Source organism: Phyllobates terribilis, unplaced genomic scaffold (assembly GCF_046119375.1).
Source record: "Phyllobates terribilis strain yellow unplaced genomic scaffold, ASM4611937v1 Scaffold_3__8_contigs__length_932513732, whole genome shotgun sequence".
NCBI classification, from domain to species: domain Eukaryota; kingdom Metazoa; phylum Chordata; class Amphibia; order Anura; family Dendrobatidae; genus Phyllobates; species Phyllobates terribilis.
The window spans coordinates 200,394,776-200,415,812 of NW_027362763.1; the positions used below are offsets into that span (position 1 = coordinate 200,394,776).

The following is a 21,037-nucleotide window of genomic DNA, read 5'->3' on the forward strand; positions in this document are numbered from 1 at the left end:
TCTGTACCACAGGACTGGCGTATAGCAAATGTGGTGCCAATATTCAAAAAGGGGACAAAAACCGAACTTGGAAATTATAGGCCGGTAAGCTTAACCTCTACTGTGGGTAAAATCCTGGAGGTTTCCTAAGAGATGCTATACTAGAGTATCTGAAGAAGAATAACCTCATGACCCAATATCAACATGGGTTTACGAGGGACCGTTCCTGTCAAACTAATCTGATCAGCTTTTATGAGGAGGCAAGTTCCGGACTGGACCAAGGAAATGCAGTGGATGTTGTGTATATGGACTTTTCAAAAGCTTTTGATACGGTTCCACACAAAAGGTTGATACATAAAATGAGAACAATGGGGACAGGGGAAAATATATGTAAGTGGGTTAAGAACTGACTCAGTGATAGGAAACAAAGGGTGGTTATTAATGGAACACACTCAGACTGGGTCACAGTTAACAGTGGGGTACCACAGGGGTCAGTATTGGGCCCGCTTCTTTTTAACATATTTATTAATGACCTTGTAGGGGGCATACAGAGTAATATTTCAATATTTTCAGATGACACTAAACTCTGCAGGGTAATCAATACAGAGGAGAACAATTTTATATTACAGGAGGATCTATGTAAACTAGAAGCTTGGGCTGATAAATGGCAAATGAGCTTTAATGGGGATAAACGTAAGGTAATGCACTTGGGCAGAGGAAATAAAATGTATACTTATATGCTTAATTGTAAAACACTGGGCAAAACTGTCACTGAAAAAGACCTGGGTGTATTGGTGGACGACAAGCTCATGACACGCCCCCTGGGCCGTGTGTGTAGGGGAATACCCTGAACCGAATCTCTGTGTAATGCTGGGGGTTGTAGTCTCCGTGGCGGTGACCCGGTCCCGTGGCTCAGGGTGGTCAAACCAGTGGCGGATCTGTCTACTTGTTTTTTGTAATACTTAAATGTCCGACTACGCCACCCGTGGATTGCGGTCATTGAGAACCGCCGCTGCGGACAGACTGCTAGCACTGATGTTGTGTGCGCAGCAGGGGGTAGTATAACTCCCCACGGGAGGAGTATAGCCTCAGGGCAGTGAGTGCAGATGGTGGGGGTGATGGTGCATGGGAGCAGCAGTAATGACTCAGAGTCCAGTGATGCAGTTCAGGGTCTTTACTCACAGTTCTACACTCCAAGCCACTTCTGCAGATGATGGCTGCCCACGTCGTGCTGTGCTCACCAGGTGAGGGGCTCGGCCAACTCCCAGGTACCTTTTAGAGTGCTTTTCAGGACCCCCTCCGTGTGTCCTTTCTCTGGCCTGTCGTACCCCACAATTGACCACGTTTCTGTCCAGCTGCCTCGGGCCTTGGCGGGCAAACGTATGTTCCGTTTCCCTGGGTCCTATGTGGTGCCTTCCTAACGGGTGTAGTGAAGGGCCGTGCATGTACAATGCCACGGCCTCCGGTTGCTAGCTGAGGGTAGTTGCTCTCCTCCACTAGATGAGGGATCCGGTTCCCTTTTCTTGGCCTGACCCCCCTACTCTGGTAGCGGCGGGCGTGCGGTGGCGGCTGGCCGGTCCGCACCCCTGGGGTCCCTTCGGTCTTCTCCTAGAGCTTCCTCCATTCCTCTCCTCTCCGTTCCTCTCCTCCAGGACCAGGCCTTGAGACTTGGCCTGCCTGCGGAGCAGAGCCCATGCAGAGCCTCTGCTCCCTCCCACTTTCCACTTCTTCCTCCTTCTACTACTCTTCTCTTTCTCTCTGACTCTAAGATGGTGCCCACCATATATACTCCTCTATACAGTGCACCCTGGATCTACTCTCCCCACCCACACACTACCGGGTTCCCCCTTTCTAGGTGTTCCCTCCCCCCACTCCAGCCAGTGACAAGGACGGTTGTGCTCACACCCGGAGCATTGTCGCCCTGTTCCCCGGAAATGTGGTGTAGTGCATGTGGGTGTTAGGGTCCTGAGCCACACTCCATCCTTACCTGGAAGTGAGATATCACACCTCTGGGTGAGATGCAATACCTCTCTAGCGACCGAACCCTTGGGGCGCTACACTTACTTTTGGTGGCCAGTATCAGGCAGCTGCTGCAAAGGCAAATAAAATAATGGGATGCATTAAAAGAGGCATAGATGCTCATGAGGAGAACATAATTTTACCTCTATACAAGTCATTAGTGCGACCACACTTAGAATACTGTGTACAGTTCTGGTCTCCGGTGTATAAGAAAGACATAGCTGAACTAGAGCGGGTGCAGAGAAGAGCGACCAAGGTTATTAGAGGACTGGGGGGTCTGCAATATCAAGACAGGTTATTACACTTGGGGTTATTTACTTTGGAAAAACGAAGGCTTAGGGGTGATCTTATTACTATGTACAAGTATATGAGGAGACAGTATAAAGACCTTTCTACTGATCTTTTTACTCTGAGGCCTGAGACGGGGACAAGGGGGCATCTTCTACGTCTGGAGGAAAGAAGGTTTAATCATAATCACAGACGGGGATTCTTTACTGTAAGAGCAGGGAGACTATGGAACTCTCTGCCGCATGATGTTGTAATGAGTGATTCACTGTTAAAATTTAAGAAGGGCCTGGATGCCTTTCTTGAAAAGTATAATATTACAGGTTATATATACTAGATTCCTTGATAGGGCGTTGATCCAGAGAACTAGTCTGATTGTCGTATGGAGTCAGGAAGGAATTTTTTTCCCCAATGTGGAGCTTAGTGTTGTCACATGGTTTTTTTGCCTTCCTCTGGATCAACATGTTAGGCTATGGGTTGAACTAGATGGACTTAGTTTTTAAGGTTGAAGGAAGACTATGTTACTTTCAGAACGGTTATTAAATAGCCAATCAAATTGTATGTATCTAATATGTATGGCTACCTTAAAGAAAATCTGTCACAAAGGTTTTTGCTACCCCATCTGAGAGCACCAGGATGCCGTGGCTGAGACCCTGATTCCAGCTATGTATTACTTACTGGGCTGCTTTTTGCAGTTTTAATAAAATGTCTGTTTTATCTTCTGTAGATCTACCAGTTCTCTGAATGCTGAGCTGTGTATATCTCCACCCACATCACTGATTGGTAGCTTTCTATGTTCGCTCTGCATAGGCAGAAAGCTGCTAATCAGTGGTGGAGGCTTGGTTATACAGAACTCTTGAATATGGAGGACTCTATGGCAGCAGGTTTATTAGTCCTCTAGATTTAATCTCTTGCCGATAACACTAGTTTTGATAAAACCTCAGCAAGCAGCCCAGTAAGTGACACATCACAGGAATCAGGATCTCTGTCTCTATTTTATACTGATCTCAGATTAGGTGGCAAAAACCTGGTGACTGATTCCCTTTAGCGGACTTCTGCAACATGAGCTGTGATCGGTGTTGTTGAGCGATTAGATGCTGTAAGGACGGGAGGTAACAGGACTTAATTGTATATAGCAAAAACCTTTGGAAATGCTAGAGAACCAAGTTGAAGTATCACCCCAATGATTTCCTATTAGATGGAAAGTGATTGTGGATGCATGGCATTTCCTTCAGTGAACTCATTTAGATTGGGGTCATCTCTAATAACATGTCTCTCATTGCAGCAATCAGAACACTTGTGTGGAGAGGGGCTCCGATCACTTCAGCCTCTTCTAGATGGCGCCACTATTTTTAGGTGACCAAATGTTTTGTGCCCGCTCATCACTCCTAGCGGTACAGATGATGTACGCCATGCATGCACAATGCAGTTGTGTAAGTGATGCTATCGGACATGCAAACGTTCCTCCTATAGCTTGTACTCTATAGCAAGAGATAGATGAATACGTTTTCTGTCCTATTTTTTTACACTATAGTATTTGGTAGACGGATGATGTAACAAATTGTTAAGTGTCCGTCAATTATGCAGTGCTGAAAAGTGTGAAGATAGCAGTAAAAAGGCATATGGCGTTAGCATCGGGGCTTCTTGCGCTCTTTTAGGACACAGCAGCAATCGAATAATGTGTATATCAAGAAGTATCCAGAGTTTCCTGAATCTGCAAGGATCTCAGTCAGCTCTTGTAAGTGAATCTGATCATTGGCTGGAGGGCTCCAATCTGATTTATACGCCGAGGCTGGTTTATCAATACTGTTGCTGAGGGCAGGTTCTGCAGCAATGTACAAACTCATTAATCTGAGTAATGTCTGCAACATACTGTATTTCTAAAATATGGTACGGTTTATGATAAATGTATGGTGATTTCTAAAACAAGTTCCTACTCTAATTGAATGGAAAGCAAAATTATTGCACAGAAGCAGAGACTAATAGGCCGTGTCTCCATTCTAAAAAAACAAACCCTGATATAGAGTCTCTGGTCTCTGGACCTTTCATCACTTTTTTCATGTTAAACTTGCTACCTTATGGTAAAGGGGCTAAAGAAATGAAGAAAACATTGTTTTTATTTTTTATTTCTCCTCTCCATTGTGCGTAAGCAGAGATTCTTCTGGGGGTGGAAACTCCTTCCCCTGTATCACATTGACCAATCATAAAAAGGCAGTGTTATACAGGAGAAAAAATAGCACACGCCCCCAAAGAATTCAGAGTCAGCGTTTTCAGTGTGATTTGGTGAGACTGATTTGTCTTAACACACTAAGATGTCCTTACTCACCGGTGCTTATTGATAGAACAAGCTTGGGAGAAGAACGCTAGTCTGTAATGTCATTACATTTAATACTCTGGATCTAACCCAGATATCGGGGAATAATACACGCTACCTGATATTGATCCAGAGCGCTGTATATGACAAACGCTGCAGCTCTCATCTCCCGGCACTGTGATGTCAGTAAGAGCCAGAAGTGAGGAGATCTCAGTGTGATAAGATTAGACACATCACTCTTGCCATATTACACTGAAAAAGTCATTTCTGACCTTTAGTGAGGTGTTTGCATTTTTTTAACCTTCTTGATGCAGCCTTCTTATGATTGGTCAACATCATACAGAGGAGAATGTAAATGTCCCAAAAGACGAATCTCTGCAACGACCCCTCGGTTGAAAAGATATATTATACCTCCGCAAAAGAGAAGGGAAATAAAAAAAATAAAAAGTATATTTTATTCAGCCACTTTACCATAAGGTAGCCTATTTAACATGAAGAAAGGAGTCAAAGGTCCTCTTTAAGTGGCTTCAGAAATGACTATGGACATATGTACTGTACTATACATGGAGTTCAGTCCAATTTCTTCAAGGGAAGATCAAGGAACAGTCCTCACATGTTATGTGGTTAGTGATGTGCGGCAGAGTTGAATAACGCCAAAGCAAAAATTCTATTCTGATCTTTGCGTTGAGCTCCTGCTCCTACATGTGCACCCCTGGCCTCAAATGTTTGATAATTCAATTGTGCACCTACACATTAGAAAATCTCCTCCATTATAATGTTTTGACAGACATGCTCATGCTTATATCTGCTCTTCTAGGTGAACACCTGAGAATTTGTCCACAAGGTTACACATGCTGCACCACGGAGATGGAAGAGAACTTCGCCAATATCAGTAAAATGGAGTTTGACAACTCGCTGAGAGAGTCCAGCCTGTCCGTCCAGGGCCTGCTCTTCACTCAGAACAGAAACTTTGACAGTAAGAACCTTTTATATGACATTGCATAGTAATCAGTCCTTAAAATGGGAGAACTAGAGGTGATCAAAAATGAACCATGTCTCCCCCACTACACTCTCAGGCCTTATGGACTTGGACAGTATTAATAAATCTTGTACGAATTGTGACGACCAGTAAAAGCAGCAAAAGAATACACAAAAGTGTGTCCATACTCTGTATATGGGTGTAGGTTAGACATGTTCTACTTATCTTTTAGCTCCTCTTCAGTGAGGTTTGTCATGACAAGTCTGGTCACACAAAAACTAAGATACAATATTCCTGCCTGACTAAGGCTACGGTACACTATGTCTGCCTGACTTAGGCTATGGTACACTATGTCTGCCTGACTTAGGCTATGGTACACTATGTCTTCCTGACTTAGGCTATGGTACACTATGTCTGCCTGACTTAGGCTATGGTACACTATGTCTGCCTGACTTAGGCTATGGTACACTATGTCTTCCTGACTTAGGCTATGGTACACTATGTCTTCCTGACTTAGGCTATGGTACACTATGTCTTCCTGACTAAGGCTATGGTACACTATGTCTGCCTGACTTAGGCTATGGTACACTATGTCTGCCTGACTTAGGCTATGGTACACTATGTCTTCCTGACTTAGGCTATGGTACACTATGTCTGCCTGACTTAGGCTATGGTACACTATGTCTGCCTGACTTAGGCTATGGTACACTATGTCTTCCTGACTTAGGCTATGGTACACTATGTCTTCCTGACTTAGGCTATGGTACACTATGTCTTCCTGACTAAGGCTATGGTACACTATGTCTGCCTGACTTAGGCTATGGTACACTATGTCTTCCTGACTTAGGCTATGGTACACTATGTCTTCCTGACTTAGGCTATGGTACACTATGTCTTCCTGACTAAGGCTATGGTACACTATGTCTGCCTGACTAAGGCTATGGTACACTATATCTGCCTGATTAAGGCTACGGTACACTATGCCTGCCTAAGGCTATGGTACACTATGTCTTCCTGACTAAGGCTGAGGTACACTATGTCTGCCTGACTAAGGCTGAGGTACACTATGTCTGCCTGACTAAGGCTGAGGTACACTATGCCTGCCTAAGGCTATGGGACACTGTCTGTCTGACTTTGGCTACGGTACACTATATCTGCCTCAGTAAGGCTACAGTACACTTTACCTGCCTGACTAAGTTTATGGTACACAGTGGCAGTATGCCCCTGGTAGACTACATTTGCCTGGACTATCCTTTGCCACGAGTGTCAGTGAGCCATTTAGCTTGTTTTTTTCTTAAAACATCTTGTTGAGGTCCTGATATAAATAAGTTGTTGCTACTGACACTTTTCATTTAAGAAAATATTTTTTTCCCAGTTTTATAAACATAAATCATAATCCGTGTTTAAAAGGGTTATCCCACCAACATTTATCACCTTACCATGAGTGTCTAAGGGATAATGCTTCTCCTTGTGAAAAGTCTTTTAGAATTGCTACTTCCAATCGGTGGTGCTAGAGTTCAAGCCCTCTTCCTCTCTGAAGAGGCAGCTTGCATATCTAACCATGGGTGGTGATACATGTGTACATAGGCACATGCATGACCACTGCTCTATTCACTTCAATGGGAGCGGGCATGCACATATATGAGCACCGCTCCTATAGACAGTGAATAGAGCAGTGGTCACACAAGCTCACTACTGCCCCATGTATACAAAGGCCGTTCTCGTGATTGGCGAGGCTCCCAGCAGTTGGATCCACAGATGTAATCATAGATGGCTCCATACAGTGACTGCAGGCCGTTGTCACAGATCAGTGTTTCCATACCATTCCTTATGTACAATATCTCGGTCCTTTCCAGGATACTTTCTGGACCTGTTGAATAAATCCGAGCAGATTCTCATGGACACATTTCCCAATTTATATGGAGAACTTTACACCCAAAATGATGGGAAGATATTCAGAGACTTGTACATCGAGCTGCGCCAGTATTACCGCGGCTCCGGAGTCAATCTGGAGGAGGCACTGACAGAGTTCTGGAGCCATCTGCTGGAGAGAGTGTTCAAGACACAGAACTCACAGTTCACCTTTTCTTACGAGTATTTGGACTGCTTGGCAAAGCAGTATGACCAGCTGAAGCCATTTGGGGACATTCCACGTGAAATTAAATTAAAGGCAACCCGGGCATTTATTGCCGCCCGATCGTTTGTCCAGGGACTTGGCGCTGCTGCTGATATCGTCAGGAAGGTCACCCAGGTATGTGTTCACAATGAGCGTCCTGTACATGCTGCATACAATGGACACATTGTATTGAAAATATATAATCTATTTCCATCTTCACATTTCTTCCATGTGTCTTACATGCTAATGTAACACTGCCTGAAGGCACTATTAACTTTGGAGGGGTTCACATGGGGATGGAGGCCGGCTAGGCTTGGGCCACGCCATACTCTACGGACCACATAGAAGGCTACACGTATTCACACTTCACAGAGCATATTTCTTAGTTAGTACACGTCACCTCTTCACCAGTGATCAAACATCTGGAAAATATATGTATTAAGTTACATTATATAGGTTAAAGCAGCTCTCTAATGTAAGATTTAGGCAGGGTTTACATGGCGGCTTTGCCAGTGACATAGATCACTATGTATAGCTGCTACATCACAGGGCAAAACAAGTAAATGGGATCGCTCTGAGACCCTTAGGGTACCGTGACCCGGACAAGCACGTTGAAGAAAATCCGACCCTGTTGGATATTTTTCAACTTGCTAGTCACAGTTAGGGTATCCTAGAGGTCACAAACTGATACATTGTAACGGATTTACTAATGTGTTTGGGCCTAGATTGTGGCGAAAAATGTACCAAAGTTTGGTGAAATTTAGAACATAATGTTACATCAAGTTTTACAGCTATTTATTATGAGTTTTAGACACTTTTTTTTATTCAAGGAGCAAAGAGAGTAACAAACCAGATGAGGCAAGACGAAAAGGGGAGCGACGTAAATAACAAAATTTGGAACAGAAAAATGTCTCTGTAAAGCAAAAAATTTATTGTTTAAAATTAGACTGAAGTGTCTAAAGATGCACCAAATTTATCATCCAGAATGAGCCACTGTCAGAAATTTGGCGCATATTCAGACTGTCTACTCTAAAGCTGGATTTATACTGGCTACATTTTTCCGATCGGTGCCCTTCCCATGCACACAGAGCAGTCGGTTATAGATCCTTGTATGCGCATAGTCTGTCACCGTTCATCGGCAGCACGTCTTTTTTTTGGTACATTCTAAATTTATCTAAACTGATTTCCAGCAAAAAGAAGGTGCAACTTAAAGGGGTTTTCCCATGAACAAAAGTTGATTTTAATCAATAGATCTTGGAATAATAATAACTCCCACAATTGGATGTGTTTAAATAAAATGTTCCTGTGCTGAGATAATCTTATAAATGTGCCCCTGCTGTGTACTGTGTAATGGCTGTGTCTGACCGTGCAGGAACATGGTCTGATCATACCACAGCTCCTGGGCAGGAGAGGAAGAAAAAGAGTATACTGACAGGACAGTGCGGGATCGCAGCTGATTCTTTCTTTGAAGTAAAATATTGTTTAAAATCAGGCAGGGAAATGTTTTACCTCAACAATCAGCTGTGATCCCCTGCTGTAATGTCTGTATACTCTTTTGCTTCCTCCGGTGCCCAGGAGCTGTGGTATGATCAGACCGTGTTCCTGTACAGTCAGACACAGCCATTACACAGTACACAGCAGGGCACATTCATAAGATTATCTCAGCACAGGAACATTTTATTTATACACATCCACTTGTGGAAGTTATTATTATTCCAAGATCTATTGATTAAAATCAACTTTTGTTAATGGGAAAACCCCTTTAAGTCTGAATTCTGGTACAGACGTGCCAAGTGTACAAGTTTTGCAGAATGTTGTCCTTCTGCTGCTGCGACATCTTCGCGTTCTGAATTAGACTCGATATATGACACATGACCGTATTTCATGCTTTCAGGTCCCTATGAGTCGAGAATGCACACGTGAAGTCATGAAGCTCATGTATTGTCCTCTATGCCGCGGCCACTCCAATATAAAGCTGTGTGATAATTACTGCTGGAACGTCATGCGAGGATGTCTAGCTAATCAAGCAGATTTAGACCCGGAGTGGAGGAATCTGATCGGTAAGTGAAGGCGTCAGACATCTGGATGATCAGGTTACCGTCTCTTGGTCTTTAGTCCATCTTATAATGGTAAGACTTGAGCGAGCCAAACACAGTCCAATATTTTGTGTTTGTATAATGATCAAAGTGATAATTGGGCAGTATATTGTTATATGGATGATCAGAACTTTGGGAAATCCTGTGAGTCATCTCTGACTTCATAGAGGAGTGAGTGATCGCATCCTGGCAGTGCTGGCACAGTGGGTGGCATCAGAATCAGAGATGTCTCACATGTATTAGGAAGGTAATACATGCACGCTACCACTCCAATCATTGTCTATGGGACTGGTGTAGGAAGTAGAGTGCAGTGCTTGGCAATCTTTTAGTCCCATGGACAATGAATGGAGTGGAGGAGTGACCATCGCTCTAATACAACATGGGTCTACAAACACGAGACTGACCGTATATCTCTAAATATCAGGAAACTAACATCAGCATTTTCCGGCCTGTCTGGGGTAGTCATGCCTCCTTTTTGCTTTATTTGCAGGTCTTATGAAACCTCATTACTCCATTCTTATTAGAATGCCATTTCTTAGCTGTGGGCCACACACCTAGTTACGACCCATAGTTGCGATCATGAGGCCTTGGGGTTAAAATTTCTCCCAATCTGAATGAAATTAACACTTAGACCTTTACAGACCCTTGAACAGAAATCTATGGAACAAAATAGCTGCTGAGTGCTTGAGCAGTGGTCTTGTGTGAACACGTAGTGAACTGTCTGTGTTAGCAGATGTACTGTATATATTCATATATGGCAGGTTGTGCTGAGACAATGGGATCTGGGATCATTATTCTGACTTACATTAACGGGTAGAAAACCTCATGGTCACAATTGATTACACGTTACAGAGATGCTTTCTCAGCACATCGACCTTTGTACATTCGTATCCCTGTTTTATACCATTCATAATAGAAGGGTTGGCCTTCACATTGTAAGAAAAGTAATAGTACAGAAAAGCAAATGTTCTAGAAGAGCAGGACAACGTGCGTTACACAAATGTGAACCATTGACTTGTTTCTCATTGTAAAGTGTTCTTCATATGATAATATGAATCGATGTGCTCTTGTATATATTAGTCTGACCAGGTAATACAAGAATGTTGGATCCAAATAGAGATGACAAAAAGAAGTTGAATGGGTTAAGTGATGGGCTAATGGTGGCTATCTCTCTGTACCTCTTGTAGAATCCTTATTGCTCGTGGCTGGCAAGTTTAATGGAGTTGCTGGCGTGGAAAACATTGTGGGAACTATTCACACAAAGATCTCGGAGGCCATAACTCATATGCAGGAGAACAAGGAGGTCATAACAAATAAGGTAAATGCTAAGCACTAATGTAATCTGAGCTCCATACAAGCATGGAAAATAGACCTGAAATGATAGACGTTACTGAGCTCCTCGTATGTTCCTCTTCCTACCACACTACAGGCTGCAGTGAAGGGTCATAGCTCCAGATATTATTCAGAAGGGATCTGTTCTCAAATTTGCTAAAAGGGTTATACCCATCTTATACATTCACGATATATATACTGGAAACGCCATAAATTCATGTCCTACCTCTAGATAGAGATTAGCGTGCACACAGTCTGTATGTCAAGGTGCCGGTGGACGGGATGTGGAACCCCAAGTATCAATATAGAGTAATAATATATACCCTGTCACACTTCTCCCTGAACCTCAAAGTGTATCTACTTTACGTCTACAAATAAATAAAATCCTACTGTATTATGAAACAAGATTGTGCAGTGAATTACTCTATATTGTCCTACTTCTAGAACGGGGGTCTGCAACCCTCAGCTTGATTAATATTGAATGTAGAGATGGTCTTGCGTGGACTTGCATGTGCTACTCTGTCCACTCACTTGTATGAGAATTCAACAGTCGAGCATGGCTTGCTAATATTGCACATAGATGCCACAGTTGTTTGCGATTGGTTGGTCAGATGGCAAGTTGATAGGACAGTGGTTGGTTAATTTGCTCATTATCATTTATTCTTTACATGATGTATGACCATCATGGTCTCTTTTGTTTTCTACAGGTGTTCAAAAGTTGTGGAAATCCCAAAAAGGCTAGCAAAGGATCCAAGTCAGAGGAGAGAAAGAGAAAAGGAAAAGCAACTCCAGAAGATAAGTCCTCAGTTCCTAGCATGGACAACCTGGTAAGTGTACTACTAGATTGATGGAGCCAACAGTATAGAAAAGAAGTTATGAGTGTCTAAAAGTTCAGAACACTGATGACTGTTACGGGGCGTTCTCACGGGACTGATACACAGTCGACCATATTACCAGCATTGTCAATGAGATTTGATGAAATATCTTCCATGCATTGTGGGGGCCATTATTCTGTATGGAGGACTATGTGGGGCCCATTACAGTATTCTGTATGGAGGACTATGTGGGGCCCATTACAGTATTCTGTATGGAGGACTATGTGGGGCCCATTACAGTATTCTGTATGGAAGACTATGTGGGACCCATTATACTGTATGGAGGACTATGTGGCCCCATTATTCTGTATGGAGGACTATGTGTGGCCATTATTCTGTATGGAGGACTATGTGGGACCCATTATACTGTATGGAGGACTATGTGGGACCCATTATACTGCATCGAGGACTATGTGGGGGCCCATTATTCTGTATGGAGGACTATGTGGGGCTCATTATACTGTATGAAGGACTATGTGGGGCCCATTATTCTGCATGGAGGACTATGTGGGGCCATTATACTGTATGGAGGACTATGTGGTGCCATTATTCTGTATGGAGGACTATGTGGCGCCCTTTATTCTGTATGGAGGACTATGTGGCGCCCTTTATTCTGTATGGAGGACTATGTGGGGCCATTATACTGTATGGAGGACTATGCCCATTGTGTGGAGCCCATTATACAGTGTGGAGGGCGGTGTAGGAATCACAGTTGGGGCATCATACTGTTAGGGTCACCATACTTTGCCAGTGAAGTTGAGGGGAGGGGGCTACAATAAGGTTATCATACTATGTGTGCGCAGGGTATTGTGCAGGAATTCACTGTGATAATATCATGAGTTTGGGGGGCTCTTTTGTTGGCATCATACTTTATGGGGGTAATGGTCAATCTAGGCGCTTCGATAGGTGGAAAATTATTTTGTAAGGGCTGCAAAGTTGTGAGATATGCTGTTTTGTAACCCCCACTGAATATTAAGGTTGTTTTTTTTTGGAGGGGTGCAGGGGGGGGGGGGGGCAATTAGAACTTCTGAAATGGGACCCCATGATTTTTATATATGTCCCTGCCTGCGAAGAAATATCCAATGCTCCGGTAATGTGATCTGCCTCTTAAGAGCTATTAACTAAAATGTACTTTGTTCATGGTTCATCGTTATATTTGATAATAAGGAAAAACTTCCTCAATTGTAGACATTTGTTAAAATGAATATCAAGGTTGGGCCACGACTTTGTCCAAGTTTTTAATTTTGTCCCTCTGTGTATTTCAATTTGACATCCCTGCTCTAGGTACACTTGTACACAGTTTTTGAAGTTACTCAAAATTACATTTTGTTAATTGATAAAAATAAACTATTAACACTCATATTTTTTAAAGCATTCTTACTTTATTGCATTTTTCCACAACTGCCTAAAACTTTGCACAATCCTGTAGATATATATTATATATGTATGTGTATATATACAGTACAGACCAAAAGTTTGGACACACCTTCTAATTTAAAGATTTTTCTGTATTTTCATGACTATGAAAATTGTACATTCACACTGAAGGCATCAAAACTATGAATTAACACATGTGGAATTATATACTTAACAAAAAAGTATATTCTAGGTTCTTCAAAGTAGCCACCTTTTGCTTTGATGACTGCTTTGCACACTCTTGGCATTCTCTTGATGAGCTTCAAGAGGTAGTCACCGGAAATGGTCTTCCAACAATCTTGAAGGAGTTCCCAGAGATGCTTAGCACTTGTTGGCCCCTTTGCCTTCACTCTGCGGACCAGCTCACCCCAAACCATCTCGATTGGGTTCAGGTCTGGTGACTGTGGAGGCCAGGTCATCTGGCATAGCACCCCATCACTCTCCTTCTTGGTAAAATAGCCCTTACACAGCCTGGAGGTGTGTTTGGGGTCATTGTCCTGTTGAAAAATAAATGATGGTCCAACTCAACGCAAAGCGGATGGAATAGTATGCCGCTGTGTGTGTGTGTGTGTGTGTGTGTGTGTATATATATTTGCAAAAATTTCTACATTTCTGTTTTTTTTCAGTCTAGATGGGGTGCAGAGTGTACTTTAATGAGAAAAAAATGAACTTTAAGAATTTACCAAATGGCTGCAATGAAACAAAGAGTGAAAAATTTAAAGGGGTCTGAATATTTTCCGTACCCCCTGTATATACTGTATATGCTCGGGGTGTGTGTGTGTGTGTGTGTGTGTGTGTATATGTGTGTGTATATATATATGTGTAGTTCTGTATTTCTATTCATTTCTGATTGACAAGCTTAATTTCCTAAAATGTACCTAAACCTCAGTATAACAGATTTAAAAGTTATTCTAGAAAATCCTCCTGTCTGTGCCCAGTCTTGCTCATTAGTACACAATGCTGATGACATGTACAGTAACTCCTGTGATCTGCGACTTTACTTCCAAACTTAACTCCTACCCATAACCCATGTGAAACGGGCCAAAATCAGTTGCACACTGCAGTGATTGAACCCTGCTTCGGTTTAGTTCTAGCCGCAGTCTATTGTTCTGTTATTTTTGGCTTCTGGATAGCTGATCAATGCAGAATGCTGCAGACTCACAGTTTATGGCTTACTGAGGACATATTAATAACTGACAGATTGTACATTATAAATAATTATTATTATTATAAGCTTATTCCCAAGTGTTCCCCACTCAGAGCCAAGATTTAAAGGGCAAATTACTAAGTGCTGAAACATGGGCAGCAAATACAGAGAAGTAAGATGTGTTTTGGAAGCACATTCAATTCTGTTGTTGTTACATACTTTGGAGTGATTTGTTAAAAAATCTTAAAAATGTTTTTAATGTCTGATTTTTGACTTCTAAGAAGAGATCAGACAAGCTGTATTCCTGGAATTGTGCCTTTGTCTCTAGGAATGTGTAACTTGTGTATTACATCAGAATCCCTCATTTGTTTGGTATTAGAGAAACTAAACAGCAGAATGTGCCAGGGACAATATGTCACTCTGTCAGGACAACCGAGGCAGGAACCTTGAGGACTGTGCATATGTGGCCTCCTACTGAATTCATGTGGGCCAAATACAAAAATAATAATTATTTGCCTTGAAGAAAAAAAGATAGTAATTGTAAATAACAATAACCTTATAAATCACACAAAGTGCCCAACTCTCAATACGCAGTGGGCACAGTCATGTTGGATACAGTAAAGAGAGTCTGCCAGCCCAGGCTAATAGTGGAAACTAAGCTTGACAGCATTAAAGGTGATATAGCCCCTATAAAAAAAAATATACCTTAAGGGCTCATTCAGCTGTCCATGCAAATTGTTCCGAGATCGAACCGCAATTCGTGGACTGGCAGCTGCTCTCCCAACCCGAGGGTGACCCGCGGACAGTCTGTACATTCACGGTCTGTGCTCAGACCAATTTGCATGGACATCTGCATGAGCCTTTTTTCTTCTAATTGCTGCTTCCATTCTGCAGCAACTAAAGTTTCATCAAATACTCAGTGCACCCTTGGTGTGGCCAAGCGGCTCAGTGCACTATTCCTCAGACTAGCAGACTAGTTTCCTATGCCCCAACCTTCCCTACTGGATTATGACGGTGCTGATTTGCCTGAGTTTTCTGTGCAGACAGTGCTCACTCTACTTAGCCAGTGCTATCAAGCACCAGTGTGGGTGGAACGGTGCACTGAGACTCTTTGCCACTCCAAGGGTGCACTGAGCTCCATAATTAGCAGCGATTAGATCACTTTAGATCCAGTTTTTATAGGGGCTATATCCCCGCTTACACTATGTGCTTAGTTTATACGGTCAGTTTGGGCTGACAGATTTGATTTAAAGGGGTTGTCTCATGACAAGCATTTATGGATTATTCACAGGATATACCATAAATGTCTGAGAGAGATTGACTGAGTTTATAAAAAGGGGTTTTCTTTTTATTATAAACATTGTTACTCTTTGTCCATGGGCTGTTTCAGCTATTGCAGTTTAGCTTTATGCAAGATCAAGGGCTGAGCAGCAATACTAGACACAGCAGACAAGGTATTTCATGTTCCACAGTCTAGTCTTCCGCCTAGTTTCTTCTCTAGGGTACTCCTAGGTAGGACAGACAGGGATATGATGCCAGACACAATCTCACGAGCTTCGCTATTAAGTAGGAGAGAAACTCTTCTATGCAAAGTTTGATGATCCTGGTCTTCTTCTGCCCAGCTTCTTCTCTAGGTTATGCCTAGTCAGTACACATAAGAAATGAGGCAAGACAAAATCTCACATGAGCTCTGCTATAGAAGAGGCATGTCACCAGGTCAAAAATGGCCTGTTTCTCCTCTTATTTTATTCCTGCTGCTTGCCCAAGTAATTAACTTTTTTTGTTTTTTTGTAGAAATCTGCAATTCTAGAGATGTGGTAACTTTTATGGTCCTTACCAAAAGGGCTTTGCTCACAGGATCCCATGGAGGTGTCTGCAGGATTCGCTGCAAAATTACCCTGTAAGCAATGTCCCATTGGTAAAAACCATAAAAATTTTAGCAAAATAAAAAGGCTCTTACCTTTGGAACCATATGGTGGATGTTAATAAAAAGATTACTCAGGAGAGCAGTGGGAATCAAATGAGAGCAAAAACTGGCCACTTTTGGTCTGGTAACAGGTCCTCTTTAAATTCTTTAGAAACTATGCAGACTTAAACTGGATCATTAATCTTCTGCCCGGCTTATTCTCTAGTCTGCTCTTAGGACACACGAGAAATGATGCAAGACAAAGTCTCAGTTTAACTATTAAGTTGAAGAGTAACTCTTCTTTGTAACATCTTCTACTGCCCGGCTTCTTCTCTAGTGTACTCCTAGGCAGGACAGACAGGAAATGATGCAAGGCTCATACACAAGTTCAGGTATTAAATTGAAGATAAATTCTAATATGCAGCCCCTTATAATCCGCTCTTCTTCTGCACAGCTTCTTCTCTAGGGCAGTCCTAGTCAGGACAGACAAGAAATTAAGAAATTATGCAAGAGAAAATCCTACAAGAGTTTAGCTTTTAAGTTGGAGAGGAGCTTTATTCTGCAGGCTCTGATGATCCAGCTCTTTCTCTATACAGTTTCTTCTCTAGTGTAATCCCAGTCTGGACAGACAAGAAAACGATATAAAAAAAGCTATTGGAGAGACTCTTACTATGCAAAAATGTTGGGTTTATCATAGATTTTCAATTTAAATATTGAAATCTACAAAGTTTCTTTAAAATAAAAAGTTTCTGTGATATACATAGAACTCTTTGTATGCATTTTCTATAAGTAGACCGAATGATCATGTGCATGTTAACAATCCATACCTCCTCTCCATGATACTAAGGTGTCTGCATTTATAGTGTTATTTGTCACCTGTGAATTGTGGAGGAATTTGTTAATAAGTATTTCCCTGCAATGACACTATAGGGGAAGTGTAGCCTTATGTTCCTATTGAAAAAATGGATTGTCCTTGTAACGCATAGACATCTTGGTTCAGGAAGAGCGACAGACATTGTGTAGCCACAGCGAGATGCCGTGCATTCAGATGATCAAAATCAGTGTGTAGTGTAGGGTTTGGGGATATCAGTTTTGAAGGATTCTGTCACTGCATTTTTGTCTCCTAATCTGAGAACAGCATAATGTAGAGAAAGATACTCTGATTCCAGTGATGTATCACTTACCAGGCTGATTGCTGTAGTTTTGACAAAATCACTGTTTTATCAGCAGGAGATTTTCATTTGAGGGATGGTAAATCTGCTGCCAAGCAGATAAGCGTATTCTGAGTTCGGCATAACCCCGCCCCCTTACCACTGATTGGCTGCTTTGTGTTTACACTGTGCATAGGCTGTCAATCAGTGGTGTGGGCGGGGTTATACAAAGCTCAACATTCAGAGAACTGCTAGATCTGCAGAAATTTTATTAAAACTGCAGAAAGCAGCACAGTAAGTGACACATCTCTGGAATCAGGGTCTCTGCTCCTACATTATGTTGCTCTCAGATGAAATAGCAAAAACCTGCTGACAGATTCCATTTAAGAATACTCACCTTAAATATATACTCAACTGGGAAATATAGAATCTTAAGAATTAAACCTCCAACACAATGTATCCAAAGTAATGATTATAATATTTTTTAAAGGTTTCAGATGTAAAGGTAATGCTCACTGAAGTTCAAGATTATTGGGTATCTCTACCAAACATATTCTGCAGTGAAAAGGTTATTGCTGGTCCAGGAAATGAAGACAAGTGCTGGAATGGAATGGCAAGAGCAAAGTGAGTCTTGGTCATATTTTCCAGCTAGATAAAGGTTTTTTGTATTTCTTCTGAACTCTTCAAAATTGTACGTTGCTTTTCTTTAGGTACATGCCTGAGCGTATGGGCAGCGGACTCGCCAACCAGATAAATAATCCTGAGATTGATGTGGATATTACAAAGCCTGACATGACCATCCGTCAGCAGATCATGCAGCTGAAGATTATGACCAATCGCCTCCGCAATGCCTACAATGGAAATGATGTGGATTTCCAAGACACAAGTAAGAGAACAGTACAAAATGTAATTCCAGAGTTTAATGGTGATCCCACAGGAACACCGAGGTTTGACCTTCGCACACTGATCAAATCAAAGATATCATGTCCGGGATGTCTTTGATGGATATTCTTCTTTCATTGAGCTTGGAGTTTGCTTCTTTCTCTGGGGATATGAATTATATGAGCATACATTCACCTATGCTGAGCTGATGGAATATATTAATTGAATACTTAAAGAACAACTTCCTTTAACGGTATTCTGATTAGGCAGCAGGGTGAACAAAAAGGTCCCTTCTGCTGGATCAAAAAGGTCCCTTCTGCTGGATCAAAAAGGTCCCTTCTGCTGGATCAAAAAGGTCCCTTCTTCTGGCCTAGGAGTGGTCTGCATCAGATGGTTTACATCAGATTTATTCTATAGTTAGCACTTTCTTATGATAGATCTACGATTTCTCAAGGAAATGCTATAATTGATACTTAGCCCTTGTGCATACAAGACTACTTTGCACCTATGTTGTAGTTTGTATGCTGACTAATGAATTCTATAGGCCCCTTATGAACTTCCTTGTGCTTCAGATTTTTTTTTACACCGGTTTTACTCACGTGAGAATCCTTAAAAAAGCACATTACACTTTGTAATGTATGCAGTGCTATGCAGCTCATTTTCCGTGTCCCCTTAAAGAGGATTCGTCAAGTATGAGAAAAATATAAAAAGTGTCAGCAGATAAAATTATAAGACTTTTCTCAAATCTATGTCATTAACAAATCAGATGATTTCCCTCAGTATTACAGGAATGTAGGTTTTACTTTCATTTCACTAGTGTGGGATCAAAATCTGGTGAGAGATTTTCCTCTGGGATGTACCAACTGTGAGGGGATAGGCGGGGGCCTAGCTCAAATGTTGTCCAGCCTGAGGGTACAAGTCTGCAGTCACTTTGTGTGACTGCAGACTTGTGAATCCTCACATCGTTCACACTGTGAAGATTCACCGGTGACAGGAGCAGCGGACTACTGATTGCAAGTACAGTACAGACCAAAAGTTTGGACACACCTTCTCATTTAAAGATTTTTCTGTATTTTCATGACTATGAAAATTGTACATTCACACTGAAGGCATCAAAACTATGAATTAACACATGTGGAATTATATACTTAACAAAAAAGTGTGAAACAACTGAAAATATGTCTTATATTCTAGGTTCTTCAAAGTAGCCACCTTTTGCTTTGATGACTGCTTTGCACACTCTTGGCATTCTCTTGATGAGCTTCAAGAGGTAGTCACCGGAAATGGATTTCACTTCCCAGGTGTGCCCTGTCAGGTTTAATAAGTGGGATTTCTTGCCTTATAAATGGGGTTGGGACCATCAGAAGTCTGGTGGATACACAGCTGATAGTCCTACTCAATAGACTGTTAGCTGCTTTTTTCTTGCCATAATACAAATTCTAAGTAAAGAAAAACAAGTGGCCATCATTACTTTAAGAAATGAAGGTCAGTCAGTGCGAAAAATTGGGAAAACTTTGAAAGTGTCCCCAAGTGCAGTTGCAAAAACCATCAAGTGCTACAAAGAAACTGGCTCACATGAGGACCGCCCCAGGAAAGGAAGACCAAGAGTCACCTCTGCTTCTGAGGATAAGTTTATCCGAGTCATCAGCCTCAGAAATCGCAGGTTAACAGCAGCTCAGATTAGAGACCAGGTCAATGCCACCCAGAGTTCTAGCAGCAGACACATCTCTACAACAACTGTTAAGAGGAGACTTTGTGCAGCAGGCCTTCATGGTAAAATAGCTGCTAGGAAACCACTGCTAAAGACAGGCAACAAGCAGAAGAGACTTGTTTGGGCTAAAGAACACAAGGAATGGACATTAGACCAGTGGAAATCTGTGCTTTGGTCTGATGAGTCCAAATTTGAGATCTTTGGTTCCAACCACCGTGTCTTTGTGCGATGCAGAAAAGGTGAACGGATGGACTCTACATGCCTGGTTCCCACTGTGAAGCATGGAGGAGGAGGTGTGATGGTGTGGGGGTGCTTTGCTGGTGACACTGTTGGGGATTTATTCAAAATTGAAGGCATACTGAACCAGCATGGCTACCACAGCATCTTGCAGCGGCATGCTATTCCATCCGGTTTGCGTTTAGTTGGACCATCATTTATTTTTCAACAGGACAATGACCCCAAACACACCTCCAGGCTGTGTAAGGGCTATTTGACCAAGAAGGAGAGTGATGGGGTGCTACGCCAGATGACCTGGCCTCCATAGTCACTAGACCTGAACCCAATTGCAAAGTGAAGGCAAAAGGGCCAACAAGTGCTAAGTTTCTGTGGGAACTCCTTCAAGATTGTTGGAAGACCATTTTCGGTGACTACCTCTTGAAGCTCATCAAGAGTGTGCAAAGCAGTCCTCAAAGCAAAAGGTGGCTACTTTGAAGAACCTAGAATATAAGACATATTTTCAGTTGTTTCACACTTTTTTGTTAAGTATATAATTCCACATGTGTTAATTCATAGTTTTGATGCCTTCAGTGTGAATGTACAATTTTTATAG

At 42.1% G+C, this 21,037-nt stretch overlaps 1 protein-coding gene across 1 annotated transcript in view; it reads left to right on the forward strand.

Annotated features, from left to right (window-relative positions):
- The window catches only part of GPC1 (glypican 1), a 96,101-nt gene that overhangs the window by 71,867 nt on the left and 3,197 nt on the right, over positions 1-21,037 (forward strand). Inside the window, exons 2-8 of the mRNA XM_073674464.1 lie at positions 5,415-5,573; positions 7,433-7,827; positions 9,587-9,752; positions 10,976-11,106; positions 11,828-11,947; positions 18,106-18,239; positions 18,326-18,501. Coding sequence (XP_073530565.1) covers positions 5,415-5,573; positions 7,433-7,827; positions 9,587-9,752; positions 10,976-11,106; positions 11,828-11,947; positions 18,106-18,239; positions 18,326-18,501 — 1,281 coding nt within the window. The remainder of the gene's footprint in view (positions 1-5,414; positions 5,574-7,432; positions 7,828-9,586; positions 9,753-10,975; positions 11,107-11,827; positions 11,948-18,105; positions 18,240-18,325; positions 18,502-21,037) is intronic.